The sequence below is a fragment of the Takifugu rubripes genome, chromosome 19 (assembly GCF_901000725.2).
Source record: "Takifugu rubripes chromosome 19, fTakRub1.2, whole genome shotgun sequence".
Classification (NCBI taxonomy): Eukaryota; Metazoa; Chordata; class Actinopteri; order Tetraodontiformes; family Tetraodontidae; genus Takifugu; species Takifugu rubripes.
This window is the reverse complement of record NC_042303.1, coordinates 19,185,921-19,203,323: the sequence shown is the minus strand read 5'-3', so window position 1 is coordinate 19,203,323 and position 17,403 is coordinate 19,185,921. Positions and strand designations below refer to the sequence as shown.

The 17,403-nt window shown below is 52.5% G+C and overlaps 2 protein-coding genes across 3 annotated transcripts; both read right to left on the bottom strand.

The window, feature by feature from the left end:
• Positions 1-397: 397 nt before the first annotated feature.
• On the bottom strand, positions 398-12,042 carry pcif1 (phosphorylated CTD interacting factor 1). Its single transcript, XM_029827124.1, is given in 17 exon segments — positions 398-1,641; positions 2,266-2,441; positions 2,574-2,667; positions 2,797-2,981; positions 3,070-3,156; positions 3,690-3,731; positions 3,733-3,860; positions 3,954-4,113; positions 4,197-4,296; positions 4,370-4,453; positions 5,379-5,526; positions 7,052-7,206; positions 7,284-7,417; positions 7,724-7,849; positions 8,743-8,867; positions 8,945-9,096; positions 11,911-12,042. Coding segments are annotated over 16 exon segments (2,178 nt in total). The 5' UTR covers positions 9,069-9,096; positions 11,911-12,042; the 3' UTR covers positions 398-1,331.
• A 788-nt stretch (positions 12,043-12,830) lies between these two features.
• LOC105418424 (haloacid dehalogenase-like hydrolase domain-containing 5) lies at positions 12,831-16,745 on the bottom strand. 2 transcript variants are annotated; one of them, XM_029827126.1, is made up of 9 exons: positions 16,605-16,745; positions 16,353-16,544; positions 16,167-16,279; positions 15,764-15,857; positions 15,429-15,459; positions 14,508-14,682; positions 14,235-14,411; positions 13,944-14,109; positions 12,831-13,780 (listed from the first exon to the last, which is right to left on the bottom strand). In XM_029827126.1, the coding sequence occupies exons 1-9, from the start codon at positions 16,686-16,688 to the stop codon at positions 13,589-13,591; spliced, it is 1,224 nt and encodes a 407-aa protein (XP_029682986.1). In that variant the 5' UTR covers positions 16,689-16,745; the 3' UTR covers positions 12,831-13,588. The 2 variants fall into 2 exon arrangements, with proteins under 2 accessions (XP_029682986.1, XP_029682987.1); XM_029827127.1 differs by having other exon boundaries at positions 16,167-16,274.
• Positions 16,746-17,403: the final 658 nt, after the last annotated feature.

Below are 17,403 nucleotides of genomic sequence, written 5' to 3'. Positions count from 1 at the left end.
AGCAGCAACGGTTCTGGGACAGTCTGAGGAGCACGTCAGCCTCTTCTGCCAGTCGTGCACGTGTCGCGCACGTCAGGGACCAGGCTGAGCTGGGCTGGATGGTTTTACTGAGAAAGTACGAGTGTCACGAGCCGGGACGCAGGTGTGTCACGAGTCCACGCCACCGCTGACCACTCCCCCCCCAGATGAAAATGTCACAGTTCAACCCTAAATTTGTTCTTCTACCTTATCAGCTAATCATCAGCTAATCATCAGCTAATCATCAGCTAATCACAGCTCATCGTTAACACTGCTGGAACTCCAATATTAGCCTAGCTTAGCATAAATCAGCTCCATGAAGAGGCAAAGTTCAAAGGACTGGTGACAGAAGACCCAAACCAGAGAAAAGAGACGTGAACAGGTACAAAAATAGGATGGCGTGTTGTGCTGAGACGCGTTTCCATGGTTACAGACAGATTCGTAACACTTTGGTTTAGTTTAAAACAAAATCATGTTGCAGCACAGGAAAACATCCATTTGCAATAAATGTTAAATTAAACCAAGTAAAAAAGAACAAACTTTGTCAAACAAGCCGACAGACTCAGTTACACTGTACAGTATCTACAGCGCTCACGTCGCCGCGGTAACCACTGATGATGTCACGCGCGTGAGCCGTTTGGACCGGTTCTGAAACCAAGAGACGTTGGGACATTCAAGAGTTCTACCAAACAGTCCAGGAACCAAAGTGGGTCAGCTCTGAAGGTCCAAGACCAGGTGGGCCAGGTTCTGGGGGGCTCCACCCACATCCATGGTGCCGCTGTCAATCATGTCGAGGGTCCAATTCTGATTAAAAACAGGATGAGAGGAATGTACAGCGTGACAACTACCGACAAACTACTGCACACAGCCTCCGGGGGGCGTTGGGGGGGGGCGTTGGGGGGCACTGCAACATGGGAGACACAAAGCTAACCCCCCCCCACTAACAGCTCCGGGTTTTCCATGATGCTGCTATGGAAGAAGCGCTGCACAAAAATCCGATTCTAATGGAGGCGGGCTGGGCAGAGCCTCGGTACCGACCCAGGTCCTGGGGTTCTGCTCTGCATCAGCAGGACAGGATGGAGGGGCTTGTTCCCACAGTCGGTCCAGGAGGCCCAGAGGAGGCCCAGAGGAGGCCAGGCAGGAACAGGGGGGCCACAGATGGGATCAGGGCCTTGGCGACCTGCTTCCTGGTTGTTGCCTAGTAACACAGCTGCAGAACCCATGGGGCGGCCTCCTCTGATGAAGCGTGGGGGCGTGTCCAGGAGTGGCGCTACAGGTGCTGGTGAGGGTCCACTGGAGCAGCAGGACCGCCTTCACACGGGGGTCATCTTGTCCCGGACGCTGCTGCTGCTGCTGTTGTTGTTGTTGCTGTTGTTGTTGTTGCTGTCGTGGCTGCTGGGGGACATCAGGGGCCGCTCGCCCACCTTTGCAGCGGACTCTCTGTCTCCGGGGGCCACGTGGGCGGGGCCAGGCGAGGACAGACTGGGGGGGTGGGAGGAGGGACGGTACGCCGCGCTCAGCTCCGCCACTCGCTCCGGGGTTGGAGTCCACTTGGAAAAACCCGCCTCATTCTGAAGGAAGAGCACCGCCGTTCCGTGGACGGCTCGGTAGTACATCTCATCTCTGCAAGACAGGGTTAGCACCTTTAGTCTGAGCGGAGCGGCACGGCTCAGCGCGACTCAGCGGAGCGGCGCGACACAGCGGAGCAGCAGGGCTCAGCGGAGCGGCACGACACAGCGGAGCGGCACGGCTCAGCGGAGCGGAGCGGCGTGACACAGCGGAGCAGCACGACACAGCGGAGCAGCATGACACAGCACGACAGAGCGGAGCGGCACGACACAGCGGAGCAGCATGACACAGCACGACAGAGCGGAGCGGCACGACACAGCGGAGCAGCGCGGCTCAGCGGAGCAGCAGGACTCAGCTCAGCGGAGCGGGACGACACAGCGGAGCGGCACGGCTCAGCGGAGCAGCAGGACACAGAACAGCACGGCGGAGCAGCACGGCACAGCGGAGCAGCACGACTCAGCGGAGCAGCACGACTCAGCGGAGCAGCACGACTCAGCGGAGCAGCACGACTCAGCGGAGCAGCAGGACAGAGCGGCGCAGCGGAGCAGCAGGACTCAGCGGAGCAGCAGGACAGAGCGGCGCAGCGGAGCAGCAGGACTCAGCGGAGCAGCGCGGCGCAGCGGAGCAGCAGGACAGCGCCCCCACAGCAGCACGGCCGGGCGGCGCCGCTCTACCAACCTCTTGCAGATGTGCTGACTCCCAGAACGATACTCGTGCTCGTAGGCCGGGACGCTCAGCTGGTGGCGCAGGAAGCGGCTCCCCTCCATGCGGGACAGAGCCGGGGTCACGGGGTCTCGCCACTCCGGGACAAAGACGATGAAGGACAGCGGCTCGGAGGACCGGTCCAGAAGTTCCTGACAGACACACAGACCCAGTGACACGACTCCGAAGGGACCGTCTGACCCAGACAGCCAGAACATTTACTGCCATTATTATGGAACAGACGTTTGGATCAGAGGGCACCGACGGCGCCGTATCAAACCCACCTCAAAGTGCGTTACCATGGCGTCCATCAGTTCTTCACAGAACGGAGGGTTAGCTTCAAATGAGCCGCTAACCGGACAGAACGACAGGAAGGGCCTAGGCACAAACGCACCATTAGTTCTTTAAACTCGTCTCTAAACTAGATCGCCAGCGTCATGTGACGGGCCAGCAGAACCAGCAGAACCAGAACCACAGCTGTGGGTCACAGACCAACATCTGTCTCACCCTCTGGATCCAAAGTAGCTGTCGGTGTCAGGGAACGCAGAAGCGTACTGCTTAAAGTAGCAGTTGAGCGGAGAAGCAAAGCACTCAGAGGTCACTCCAAACTGGCGGTTCAGAGCCTCGAACACAGGCACGGGCAGCGCCCCCTGCAGGCCGGTGCCCTCATTAGCACCGCTGCCAAACATCACCTGGACACACACACACACACACACACACAGGTGAGGAACAGACCAGAGAAACGCTCCTCAGCAGCACCCTGAGTCAGAGGAAGCTGACCTGGTATCTCTTGAGAAGGCACCAGACCCTGGACAGGAACTTCTCAAAGCGAGGGTCATCGACACAGCTGTACCTGTACAGCAGCTCCTGTAACACACACACACACACACACACACACACACACACAGGGACACACACACACACACAGGGACACACACACACACACACACACACACACACAGGGGGACACACACACACACACACACACACACAGGGACACACACACACACACACACACACACAGGGGGACACACACACACACACACACACACACACACACACACACACACACACACACACCCGGACACACACACCCAGGACACACACAGAGACACACACACACACACAGGGACACACACACAGGGACACACACAGAGACACACACACACAGGGACACACACACACACACACACACACACACCCAGGGACACACACACACCCAGGGACACACACAGAGACACACACACACACACACAGGGACACACACACACCCAGGGACACACACAGAGACACACACACACAGGGACACACACACACAGGGACACACACACACTCTTACTTTAGGGGAAAGGTGGGAGCGTGACTGAAGCAGATGCTAACTCAGTCTTCCTGGAACTCACCAGTTTGCTGAAGTGACCTCTGTTGACCTTGACCATCTCCCCCCCTAAAGCGTAAACAAGCCATGTCGTTCTCAAAGTGCAGCTCCACTCGGGGGAGGGGGGGCGACGGCAGGGTGAGACGCACGGGGTAACAGCTGACCAAGCGTGACTGTGGCGGAGACGCACACGCCTCTGCGCACACACACACACACACACACACACACACACACACACACACGTTAAGCTCCTCCTCCAGGTGATGCACCGCTCCAGAGGCGCTCTCACCTGGGGGGGCCTCCTGCAGCAGGCTCAGGTGCGTCTGCCTCAGGCGGCGGCTGTATTCGGCTGACAGCTGGTAGATCTTGGAGCAGATTCCCTCCACAGAGTCTTTGGCCACAGCAGCCACGTGGGGGCCACACTGCTGCCTCAGGTGCTCCAGACGGTCCTGCACAGGGGGACATGGTTATCCTGGAGGATGCGGGGGTGGCTGGAGCGGTTCTGCTCAGGTCCAACGGAGCGGCCCGTTACCATGTAGTCCTCCTTGCTGGCAGAATGGTCTCGACGCAGCCAGCTCATGGTGTCCTCGGCGTTCCACTTCACCACCTTCCTGCTCTCTGGACTGGCGTTCCTGCAGAGCAGGCCTCAGACATCAGCCCCCCCCCAGGACAAAGAGCCTTTAGTGGTGGGTGTGCTGGACCCACCTGGAGTCGATCATCTTCTTGGCTGCTTCAGCATATTTAAACAGAAGCTTGCGGGCCTCCTCTTTATATTTAATACGAGACAACCTGAGACAAACATCAGTTTATTAACAAGGTGCCTGATCAGACCCAGCAGCTAAAGCTAACGCAGCTAGCATTCTACACTCTGAATGCAGCACCCAGCAGCTAAAGCTAACGCAGCTAGCATTCTACACTCTGAATGCAGCACCCAGCAGCTAAAGCTAACGCAGCTAGCATTCTACACTCTGAATGCAGCACCCAGCAGCTAAAGCTAACGCAGCTAGCATTCTACACTCTGAATGCAGCACCCAGCAGCTAAAGCTAATGCAGCTAGCATTCTACACTCTGAATGCAGCACCCAGCAGCTAAAGCTAACGCAGCTAGCATTCTACACTCTGAATGCAGCACCCAGCAGCTAAAGCTAACGCAGCTAGCATTCTACACTCTGAATGCAGCACCCAGCAGCTAAAGCTAACGCAGCTAGCATTCTACACTCTGAATGCAGCACCCAGCAGCTAAAGCTAATGCAGCTAGCTGCTACACTCTGAATGCAGCACCCAGCAGCTAAAGCTAACGCAGCTAGCATTCTACACTCTGAATGCAGCACCCAGCAGCTAAAGCTAATGCAGCTAGCTGCTACACTCTGAATGCAGCACCCAGCAGCTAAAGCTAACGCAGCTAGCATTCTACACTCTGAATGCAGCACCCAGCAGCTAAAGCTAATGCAGCTAGCTGCTACACTCTGAATGCAGCACCCAGCAGCTAAAGCTAATGCAGCTAGCTGCTACACTCTGAATGCAGCACCCAGCAGCTAAAGCTAACGCAGCTAGCATTCTACACTCTGAATGCAGCACCCAGCAGCTAAAGCTAATGCAGCTAGCTGCTACACTCTGAATGCAGCACCCAGCAGCTAAAGCTAATGCAGCTAGCTGCTACACTCTGAATGCAGCTGCTGACACACAAACATCTGCACCAGGTCGCACTGTCGTACCTGATGGGGATGTCGTTCATGACCTCCCTGAACATGGACGGTGAAATGACTGGGTCACAGTCACTCGGCAGCAGTGGGTCGTGACCTTTGTCGATGACCTTCCTCTCCAGTAACCAACGGTTAAACGACTCCCGGGGCGGGTCGATGCCTGACAGGAAACCAGCCAGAAGGGTTAAGCAGAGGAGATCTGAGGACGTCTCAGGCGCCACCCTGTCACATCAACAGACACAGACACACACTCACACACACTCTCTCACAGACTCACTCTCACAGACTCACTCTCACAGACTCACTCTCACAGACTCACTCTCACAGACTCACTCACACAGACTCACTCACACAGACTCACTCACACAGACTCACTCTCACAGACTCACTCTCACAGACTCACTCTCACAGACTCACTCTCACAGACTCACTCACACAGACTCACTCACACAGACTCACTCACACAGACTCACTCACACACTCTCACTCACACAGACTCACTCACACAGACTCACTCACACACTCTCACTCACACAGACTCACTCACACAGACTCACTCACACAGACTCACTCACACAGACTCACTCACACAGACTCACTCACACAGACTCACTCACACAGACTCTCACACAGACTCACTCACACAGACTCACTCACACACTCTCACTCACACAGACTCACTCACACAGACTCACTCACAGACTCACTCACACAGACTCACTCACAGACTCACTCACACAGACTCACTCACAGACTCACTCACACAGACTCACTCACAGACTCACTCACAGACTCACTCACAGACTCACTCACAGACTCACTCACAGACTCACTCACACAGACTCACTCACAGACTCACTCACAGACTCACTCTCACAGACTCACTCACAGACTCACTCACAGACTCACTCACAGACTCACTCACAGACTCACTCACAGACTCACTCACAGACTCACTCTCACAGACTCACTCTCACAGACTCACTCTCACAGACTCACTCTCACAGACTCACTCACAGACTCACTCACAGACTCACTCACAGACTCACTCACAGACTCACTCACAGACACACACACTCTCACACACACACATTTCCTCCCTAACCTCAGAACCGTTCCTGTTTTAGCCCCACCAGTCCCCGACTCTCTGCTAAAGGAAGAGAGCATGTGGAACATGTCCAAGACTGTTGTTGTAGATGATAAAAGAATAACCCGGGACATGAGCCAGGAGGTCCAGTCCCAACATCAGAACCGGCCACCATGAAGCCCTGAGCTCAATCCCATCAGCCTCACCACCCAGAACATCTGAGCCAAATCAGACTTTAAAGGCAATGCTGTCGAATTCCACGGAAGGTGATGGAAAATCCTAACTAGCTTAAGAACACAACTGGTTCAAAGAAATCCTCCCCTGATGGTGGCAGTGGGCTTGGAGTAGGTTGTGATGTGTTGCTTTTGGCCCAATGTGACAAAGATTAAGGGTGAAACAAATGAAGGCTCCTTTCATCAGCAGAAGCTGACGAGGACACTTGGCCACCCAGACTTGGGAAGGGCTGAGGCCCCCTGCAGCAATATTGACCAGAACCTTTCACATTCAATCAGAACAGAACCATCACCAATCCACAGCGTTCACGCTGCTTCTCCCCAGAGGAACAGAACTCTCAGAACCGTCTCTGGACGGGCGGTACCTTCTCGCTGGAGACACAACTCGTGGTAGTGTTGCCGTAGTTTTGTGACAAGCTGAGCGCGCTGGAGCTCGATCTCAGGGTGGGGGGGCAGGTGGTTGGTAGGAAGCTGCTCTCTGATAACAACATTGGTCTGGATGTCCAGATCCCAGTAGATCCTGAAAACACAGTGCTAACAGTATTAGCAACAGATGCTAATGGAAGGTGCTTGGTGGTGTACGGCCTCAGTACTCACACAGCAGGCCTGTATGGAGCGGGGGCAGGACTGGGGGTGGTGGGGGTGGCCGGGGGGACTTGTTTTTCTTCTGGGGCAGAGCTCCAGGGTTTGACCACAGGAGTACTTGGAGAGATCGGCGTAGTGGGCTCCACCTAGGGAGGAACACAACTGCAGCTCAGCGACTTGTGTCGGGTCATGTGACGAAGAGGCCACGTTCATGCAGCACGAGATCCGGGCAAAACCAGGTGGGGACAGACCCGACTGCATTCAGAGGTGATCACACACTCAAAAAACATCATGAATGTGGTGAAGCCACATGTCAACGACTGGTTTCACAGCATCCATCTTTGACATTAACCCAGTTCCTTTAAACATGAAGACGCCTGTGAGGAGACGCTGCGCAGGTCAGACGCTGACATCGACATCACTGAAAGGAGCCTGTGGGGGAAGAGCCGTACCTTGGTTCTCTTTAGGTTGATGTACCCTGGCCCCTGCTCCTCTGAGCCCCTCCTCTTCCTCTGGTTGTTCCCAAGATGTCCGTCTCCACCCTCCGCTGGAGCGGCGTTCAGACCAAGAGGGTCAGACTGCAGCCACACAGAAACGCATTAGTTGTGTGGTGGCCTCAGCCCACACCTGTTGGCTTCTAACGCATGGGCAGGTGTGTGCAGCAGGTGTGTGCGCAGCAGGTGTGTGCAGCAGGTGTGTGCAGCAGGAGGTGCAGCAGGTGTGTGTGCAGCAGGTGTGTGCGCAGCAGGTGTGTGTGCAGCAGGTGTGTGCAGCAGGTGTGTGCAGCAGGAGGTGCAGCAGGTGTGTGTGCAGCAGGTGTGTGCGCAGCAGGTGTGTGTGCAGCAGGTGTGTGTGCAGCAGGTGTATGCAGCAGGTGTGTGTGCAGCAGGAGGTGCAGCAGGTGTGTGTGCAGCAGGTGTGTGCAGCAGGTGTGTGTGCAGCAGGAGGTGCAGCAGGTGTGTGCGCAGCAGGTGTGTGTGCAGCAGGTGTGTGTGTAGCAGGAGGTGCAGCAGGTGTGTGCGCAGCAGGTGTGTGTGCAGCAGGTGTGTGTGCAGCAGGAGGTGCAGCAGGTGTGTGCAGCAGGAGGTGCAGCAGGAGGTGCAGCAGGAGGTGCAGCAGGTGTGTGTGCAGCAGGAGTGTGTGCAGCAGGTGTGTGCAGCAGGTGTGTGTGCAGCAGGTGTGTGCAGCAGGTGTGTGCAGCAGGTGTGTGTGCAGCAGGTGTGTGCAGCAGGTGTGTGCAGCAGGTGTGTGTGCAGCAGGTGTGTGCAGCAGGTGTGTGCAGCAGGTGTGTGTGCAGCAGGTGCTCTACACCCCTCTCATGTGACCGCTAAACCCAACTGGGATCAACAGGCCACAACAGAAACGGTTAAAAGTAGAAAGGAGGAATCCAACAAATAAATAAATAACACATTAGATGGAACATCTGCACAGTTCATAAATAATGAGCACAAGGAAGAGTTTCAGTACTCACGATGACATCATGCTGACCCAACACCGGCACCTCCCACAGGCTCTGGTTGGTGAATCTGTTAAAGTAATAAGGCCTGTTCTCCCTCCGAGACCAGCACTTGGACCATCCGGCCTGGACCAGTTCATCTGACATGCAGACAGGCGGGCACACAGATTAGCGCCGGACAGGTGGGCTGACCGGTGGAGGCAGGTGAGGAGCCTACCTGGGAGCTCAGGTGATTTAGAGGTGGACGGAGAAAGGGGCAGCGACTGAGCAGAGGCAGAAACTGAAGGAGACTGCATGAGGGCAGCCTCCCCCTTCACCGGTCCCTGGCTCTCGTTGGACATCTCAGCTGCTCGTCAAAATAGCATCGACCTGTCCAGAGGAAGACAAGTTAGGACTCGGGTTCCCAGGGCCTGACCCCCAACAGGGGCAAGGAAAAACTCCCCTTTAACAGGAAGAAACCTGGAGCAGGACCAGGGAGGGGAGAGGGGAGAGGGGAGGGGAGGAGAGGGGAGGAGAGGGGAGAGGGGAGAGGGGAGAGGAGAGGAGGGGAGGAGGAGAGGGGAGAGGAGAGGAGGAGAGGAGGGAAGGAGAGGAGAGGGGAGGAGAGGGGAGAGGGGAGGAGAGGAGAGGAGAGGAGAGGGGAGGAGGAGAGGAGAGGGGAGGGGAGGAGAGGAGAGGGGAGAGGGGAGGGGAGGAGAGGGGAGAGGGGAGAGGAGAGGAGGGGAGGAGGAGAGGGGAGAGGGGAGAGAGAGAGGAGGAGAGGAGGGAAGGAGAGGAGGGAAGGAGAGGGGAGGAGAGGAGAGGAGAGGAGAGGAGAGGAGAGGAGAGGAGAGGAGAGGAGAGGAGAGGAGGAGAGGAGAGGAGAGGAGAGGAGAGGAGAGGAGAGGAGGAGAGGAGGGAAGGAGAGGGGAGGAGAGGAGGAGAGGAGGGGAGGAGGGGAGGGGAGAGGGGAGAGGGGAGGAGAGGAGGAGAGAAGACCATGACCCAGCAGGGTTCCAGCATCCTGGTGATCAGGTGATCATGGTTCTGGACCCTCGGCCTCTGGCAGCAGAACTAAGATGTTGACCTGGTATTTAGACGAGCCTCTAAATCTCTGGCCTACTGGGATTATAAGGTGTTGCTCGCTCCTCCAGGTAGGATGGAGCCTCTGAGGACCTGGTCGGTCAGAAGAAGGGTTTTAAAAACCATTCTAGATTTAATGGGCAGTGTAAATTTATCTCCATTGCTTCCAACTAACATTGAGATGAAGTCTTTCTGGTGTTTTTCAAAGATGGAAAATTAATCAATGAATTGGTTTCCCCATCAATATCATATTGCAGAGTTCCCAGGGCAGGACTGGAAAGAGCGCGCAGGTTTGCAGAGCCCCACACCCCCCCATGGGGGTGAACATGCTAAAGGTGTGTGCATCGTTATGATACATCAGGCACGCTAACCATCACCCCAACATGCACACTTTAGAGTCTGCCAGTGTTCTCGTCCCATCAGGCCCACCACGTGATATTTATGCTAAATTATATAAAGGGTAGGATGAAACCATCTGGTTATATTAAAATGTCATGAAATGTCTCATCATTGTATCATGGGGTTAAAAATGCTAAAAATCCACACAAGAAGTGAAAAGCTTTGGTCAAACCTGGCAGCTAACACCCTAACCCTAACCTGGCAGCTAACACCCTAACCCTAACCTGGCAGCTAACACCCTAACCTGGCAGCTAACACCCTAACCCTAACCTGGCAGCTAACACCCTAACCCTAACCTGGCAGCTAACACCCTAACCTGGCAGCTAACACCCTAACCCTAACCTGGCAGCTAACACCCTAACCCTAACCTGGCAGCTAACACCCTAACCTGGCAGCTAACACCCTAACCTGGCAGCTAACACCCTAACCCTAACCTGGCAGCTAACACCCTAACCTGGCAGCTAACACCCTAACCTGGCAGCTAACACCCTAACCCTAACCTGGCAGCTAACACCCTAACCCTAACCTGGCAGCTAACACCCTAACCCAAACCTGGCAGCTAACACCCTAACCCTAACCTGGCAGCTAACACCCTAACCCTAACCTGGCAGCTAACACCCTAACCTGGCAGCTAACACCCTAACCCTAACCTGGCAGCTAACACCCTAACCCTAACCTGGCAGCTAACACCCTAACCCTAACCTGGCAGCTAACACCCTAACCCTAACCATTAGCTGCGCTTTTAGATTCAGTTAGAAACTTTAAAGTCTCTTACAGAGTTCAAATATGCAGTTTACTTGAAACAAAAATAATTCAAAATACCCAGCAATTGTTGGCCAAGTCAAATAAAGTATTTTTGCCTGGTAGTTTTTGTAATTTCCTGTTATTTGCAACGCACAATATTATTTTTACAATAACCTGCTGGATTTTTGGAGATAATGCCACTTTAAAGCACCTTTTGTGCTTTAAATCTGCTATGATAGCAGTTCATGAAAATGTGTCCTTTCCCTGATGATAAAGTATTGCAATATTCAGAAAAGAACAGATATTAAGGCGAATGTCAGCGGTGGCTCTGGTGTGTTTGACGACGTATTAATCACATATCACTTCGATACGGTGGCAGATCGTTTATTTTCAGGTGAAATTGAAAATAAGGCAGCGCCGACACCCGTGGAGACAGAACAGCGGGTTTGCCTTTAAAATAAAGCTTAAGAATGGTTTTTCCCTCCTCATAAAAGGGCGCTTCGTGCCCGCGCATGCGCACTGGGGCGCCTCCAGACAAACACGGAGGGGGGAGAGAATGGGAGGAGAGGGGGGAGGAGAGGGGGAGAGAATGGGAGGAGAGGGGGGAGGACAGCTAAGAGCGGCGGCTGCCTCTCTGGAGCCTGGCTTCCCACCGCGGACACGGTCACTTGTAATCCCGGCACGCTGCTGGATTACCCTCGGATATATTAATTAAAAGCACCACAGGAGAACAATTCCCGCCTCTTATTGACTCAGTCGCCGTGAGATCGCTGGTTCTTTTCGCTATTTCGGCGCCACTTCTCAGACAAGATGGCGGACACGCCCCTGCCTCGGCGCTGAGCGCCCTGCGCACAAACCCTGCTGTTTACCGCCAATTCAAGTCAAACTACACGTTCTCCGTCCCGTTAATGTTTCTGCAAGCATCTCCGCCAGGGTTCCGTCCGGTTGGAGTTGTTCTACGGCGCACCCTGACCTTACCTGAAGCGTTGTAATGTGCGGAGTCGCGGGCTCGGTCCGTTTGTTTCTGGTTCTCCGCTCCACTCCCTCCCCGCCTGCTCAGACATCTTTACAGGGATTCAGGGTGAACCACAGCGCATGCGCCGCTTTTCCCGCTTCCTGTTCCGTCAGAGTCCATTTTGAAAAGCTCACTACGTCACAGTTGTGGACCCACTGCCTCGTCACGGAGGGATTATCGGGTCCCTGTTCCCAGATTCCTGCCCAATTCCTAATGTTTGCCACAATAGCAGGGTCATCCGAATATTTCTGTATGTGCCAGGACCAGGGTTTGAATGTAAAGTCTTCTGTGAACAGGAATAGAGTCCGGACCATGTTATTAATGTCCCAAAAGCACAATTCTCCAACCTGGCATACACTGTTGGCTTCCTGTCGTAATATGTTATAGGAAAGTAAATATGACATTTCTTGTAACCATGTGTGCAAGTGGCAATTCAGCCTAATCTGAAATTGTTCTCAGTTTATTTGGTTGTGTAAATTCACATTTTAGTAATTGTCAGTTTATCTAATTTGAGAATTCAGTTTCTCTAATCATAGTTGTTCTTCAGATCTATTGTGTTTGCATGTGTCCGCCACCACACAATGATAATATTAACACTTGTATTCATAACATTGGAATTAAAGTTAAATCCATGAAACTTTAACATTATAACTTACTTTAGCTTTTATTTGTTTAACCTGATACGTTTCCAGAATCGAGCAGAGCTTTCTTTCTATGTCTGACCAGAACCCAATCTAACCCATATCTCTTCTGCACATGTGACGGTCAATCTGCCCTTTTCTTCAACAACAAATTCTGTAATTAAGAAATAATCTCAGTTCTCTGAAACATGGATGAGATATCTCGCGACAGGACACAGCCATAGCATGGAGCAATTTTCTTTGTTGTGACAGCGAAAGACCAGCAATAACCAGTTTTAATGACCAATGAAGGTGAAAGGCCTCAGTCAAACTTTCATGTTTGTCTGTTTCAGAAAATGGACAAAAGTTGGTGCCAGTTACAATTTAGTGCCAAAGGGCAAAACCTAACACTTGAAACCATTTTATTTTGTGAGGAGTAAGAGAGAAGCTAAACAATCATTCCCTGTGGATGCCAACAACTACGGATGGAATTCATGGATTTCAAAAGGATTACATGAATCAGCTCATGTTTTCTGGCACAAATGCTGTTACTGTATTGAGATTTTAGTTCATTTCATCTGCGACACAAACGATGGGATGGCTCTGAGGCGCTGAAGGCTTTTTTCTAATTATCAACTTCCTAGTTAAAATCAGCTAAACTCTCTTAGCTTGCATTTCCATGAAGTGGTACAGTTTAGTACGGTATTCATCCATCTCAGTTTCACTGTGAAACGATGGGAACGGAACCAAAACATTAAAACTGCATCATTTTACTTTTTAGTTGCTTGAACCCACTCAGGAACTGCATTTATAGGCAGACTTTACTACATTATTTCACGAATGACCCATGTCAGCTATGAGCTACCAGACATCTCAGGGTCAGATTCACACAGTTACAGCTTTAGCTGAAAATGTTGAATGCTGTCAGCAGAAAAAGGGAAACAGCTTTCTCTTTACATTCGTGAATATGACAAAGCAAGTTAGTGTTCAGATGGTGTCGTTGGCAGGTCAGTTATCCAGATCAGGGGTCAAAGGTGACAGAGTCTCGCAGCAGCAAGTCAACCGCAGCCTCCACATCCTCCACCACATGATGTGGCTCCACCAGTTCTGACTCGAGAACCTGATCTCTGTGAGCACAGAACGTGGCCTCTGTGATCGGGCTGCTCTGATCATGTTGCATTGGCGAGCATGGGTTGTAGACACCTGTACACACCTGGAACACAGAACACAGAACCATCAACCTGCCCATTCCAGCCTGGAAACCATTCTACTTTAACTTTGATCCAAAAATGCCGTGTCAAGTCCCGTGAACATGCAGTGCTTGTCACTGATGTTAGGGTTTATGGCTCAATTCTCCTAGATCCTTTCAAGCCTACCAATATGGACCGACACTCAGCCGCAGAAGACAACAGGTCATCTCCTGTCTTCACTGGATTCCCCATGGGCTGGGCAACCACCTTGTTAGGGGTTGTCAGAGCTTGCTGCTGGGCCAGGTAACGACTGTACAGGTTAGCTCCATAGATGTCCGTCATAAGGTTGTCGCTACACAACAAGAATGAATATGTTAACTTCAGACAGATAGCATTATGGGCTGTCTGAGTAATTCAAGGAAACAATGGTGCGTAGATGCTGAGCAGTTTACAGGATATATATGAGCTGATAGTTACCCAACAGCATAGATGGTGGAGAGCCTGTGGTTGTAGTTCTGCAGTCTCAGCTGACGCTCAGCATACTGGTACGTTAGCAGACTGGGTTTGCCCAGCAACGCCTCGTACTGTAGCTCTCGGCCTGTTAGCTTCTTGTAAACGGACTCCAGACAAAGTACGAACATCCCATGACCAAATCTACAGTGGTGAATATAGATCAGCATGACTGCGTGGAGGAAACCAGGAATCCTGAGGACACCGAGGAGGACATGCTCTGTGTTACAGTACTGTTACCGTGGAGAAGGGGCCTCTGCCATCCACACCAGATCCATGTTACAGGAAAGCACTGGCAGCTGAACTGGTAACTGATGATCGTACACAGAGGCAGGGTTCCCGTCAGTCAGGAGCACATCGATCAGTAGCTGAAGGTTGGTCTCCCATCTGATCGGCTCCCCAAACAAGATGATGGCTGTTGCAACCAGCAGGCAGGCAGAATTAGGACAAAAACATGATCCAGAGACTCTTTCACCAGGAGTGACCTCCACCAGGAACTCTCGTCTTTACACAAGGCTCATTCTGACCCACAAACTAGCAGGAAGAGCTGCCGTGAACAGGAGGGAACCTTGAGCTCATGTGTGTGTGTGTGTGGGGGGGGGGGTCCTGGTGATGGGCAGATGAATAAAGGAGGAAGAGAAGGAGAGAGAGCAAGGAGGAGAACACGTATGTCCTTCTCCCCAGTGTGGATGGATGAGTGGATGGATGGATGTATGATGGATGAGTGGATGGATGGATGATGATGGATGGATGGATGGATGGGTGGATGAGTGGATGGATGGATGAGTGGGTGGATGGATGATGGATGAGTGGATGGATGATGGATCGATGGATGTATGATGGATGAGTGGATGGATGGATGGGTGGGTGGATGGATGATGGATGAGTGGATTGATGATGGATGGATGGATGTATGATGGATGAGTGGATGGATGGATGGGTGGGTGGATGGATGAGTGGATGGATGGATGATGGATGTATGATGGATGAGTGGATGGATGGATGGGTGGGTGGATGGATGAGTGGATGGATGGATGATGGATGTATGATGGATGAGTGGATGGAGGGATGATGGATGGATGGATGGATGGGTGGGTGGATGGGTGAATGGATGGATGGGTGGAGGGGGAGGAGTGTGTGCCAGGTCACGGAGGACCTCACCTTCTATCTTGCAGAGGCTCTGAGGAGACGCCTGAAACAGACCGACAGGTTTTTAGAATCTTAAATGTTATTTTGTCTTCACCATGTTTTCATCATCAGACATCAAAGACTTCATCAAAGACTTCATCAAAGACTTCATCAAAGACTTCATCAAAGACTTCATCAAAGACTCAAAGAGTCCATGTGACTCAAAACAAGGTGATAATAAAAAGACCTGCAGCACTTGTGTTTCATAAAGGGTTTTAATCAGAGTGTGTGTGTGTGTGTGTTGCTAACCACCCCCCATACACACACACACACTACCAGGGGTCCCAGAGTGGTGTGTGAGCCCGTACCTGCGGTCTGGCTGTCCTGTTGTGGTCCACCATGTCCAGCAGGGGGAACCCTTCTCTCAGCTGCTCCATGGTCAGAACCTTCTGAAAACCTAAACTGAGGACAGTTCTGGTGTTAAAGGTTCAGCGAAGAGCAGCAGTTCCACAAAAACACACACACACGTCCACCTTCAGCGGAGGACACGATCAGGTGGTCCTGATCAGAGGACAGATTGTCCTTTGTCTTCTGCAGGCTGTTGTCATGGTGTTGTCATGACCTCTTTGTGTTTGGACACTTTGGTCCCCCTTCGGGGTGGGACCTCTGTCCAACGCAAACATGTGAATGTCTCTTCCTTCCGTTTACGGTCGTCCACACGCGCTACGATTGCTGTTGCCATAGAAACAAAGTCAAACGTGTTCAGAATACCTTTTGGCGATGTCAGTGAGTGGTCCCTGTCCAGACACCAGGACACATTTCTCATGGAAACTCTTGAACATTTGCAGTGGACTGTAGGACAGAACCACCTGCTCAGGGCTGATCTACCCAGAGAGGAGGAGGTCACATGACTTTCTTTAGCCCAAACAAGCCCATGGAGACACAAGCGCGTCCTACCTGGACCTCCAGCAGCTGAGACAGCTGCGTGGCCTTGTGATGTCTCTGGCAGCTTCCTGCATTCGTGACGAAAACAACAGGTAACAGGAAGTTGTTGTTTTTGTCCACAAGCTTTCGAAAAGCTCGATGAGCAGCAGGAATCACAGAGCCGCCACGAAGCAGGACGCCGTCCACATCAAAGAGGACACCCACCTGATGGGGACAGACAGGTGAGACACACACACGCACACGTGAACACACACACTCACTCACCTTTCTGCTTGTGGACATCAACCTGAGGCTCTGCAGGACACTCCGGCACCACATGACGACTTGTGTGTCCATCTGTGAGATCATGGCTTTTCTACGCACGCCGCTGTGACATCACTAAGGAGGCGGAGCTTCTCTCAGGGAACTTTCACTCCGGCTCACCAAGAATCCCGCTGATGCGAGTATTTCTACGGGGAGCGAAATTCTGCTCGAGATTTTTGAATCAACTTCATTTCAGTGACAGATGTGAATATTTCTCTCACTCACTCTCTCACACCCACACATACACACACACACTCACACTCTCTCACACCCACACATACACACACACACTCACACTCTCTCACACCCACAGACACACACACACTCACACCCACACAGACACACACACACACTCACACTCTCTCACACACACAGACACAGACACACACTCACACACACAGACACAGACACAGACACACACACACACACACAGATTAAATGAGGCTGACAGCAGTTAACCGCTCACATGATGTCACGTGCAGCCCCGTCCAGCCACTAATTAGCCAATCACATGTGGCAGATGGTCACCACTCAGCTTCCGGAAGAGACGAGCCACAGATTTGAGAAACTGTTTTAGTCCGAATGTTTTATTAGCAGTTTTGTTAGCGTAGCGGCGCTCCGAGGGCCCACAGCGTCCCACAGGACATCCAGCTGGTTTCATGAAACTCAAGGTTGTTTCCACCACATCAGCTGACAGAACCTCCGATCGATTGGTCCCCACCCCAGGAACATCTGCACTCCTCAGTGGGGGGTGCAGCTC

Excerpts from the sequence above, each read along its gene's own strand:
- LOC105418424 (XM_029827126.1), bottom strand. The coding sequence starts at position 16,688 with ATGATCTCACAGATGGACACACAAGTCGTCATGTGGTGCCGGAGTGTC. Across the intron at positions 16,545-16,604 it reads TGATGTCCACAAGCAGAAAG|GTGGGTGTCCTCTTTGATGT; the intron begins GTGAGTGAGTGT and ends TGTCCCCATCAG. Across the intron at positions 16,280-16,352 it reads CTCAGCTGCTGGAGGTCCAG|ATCAGCCCTGAGCAGGTGGT; the intron begins GTAGGACGCGCT and ends CTCTCTGGGTAG.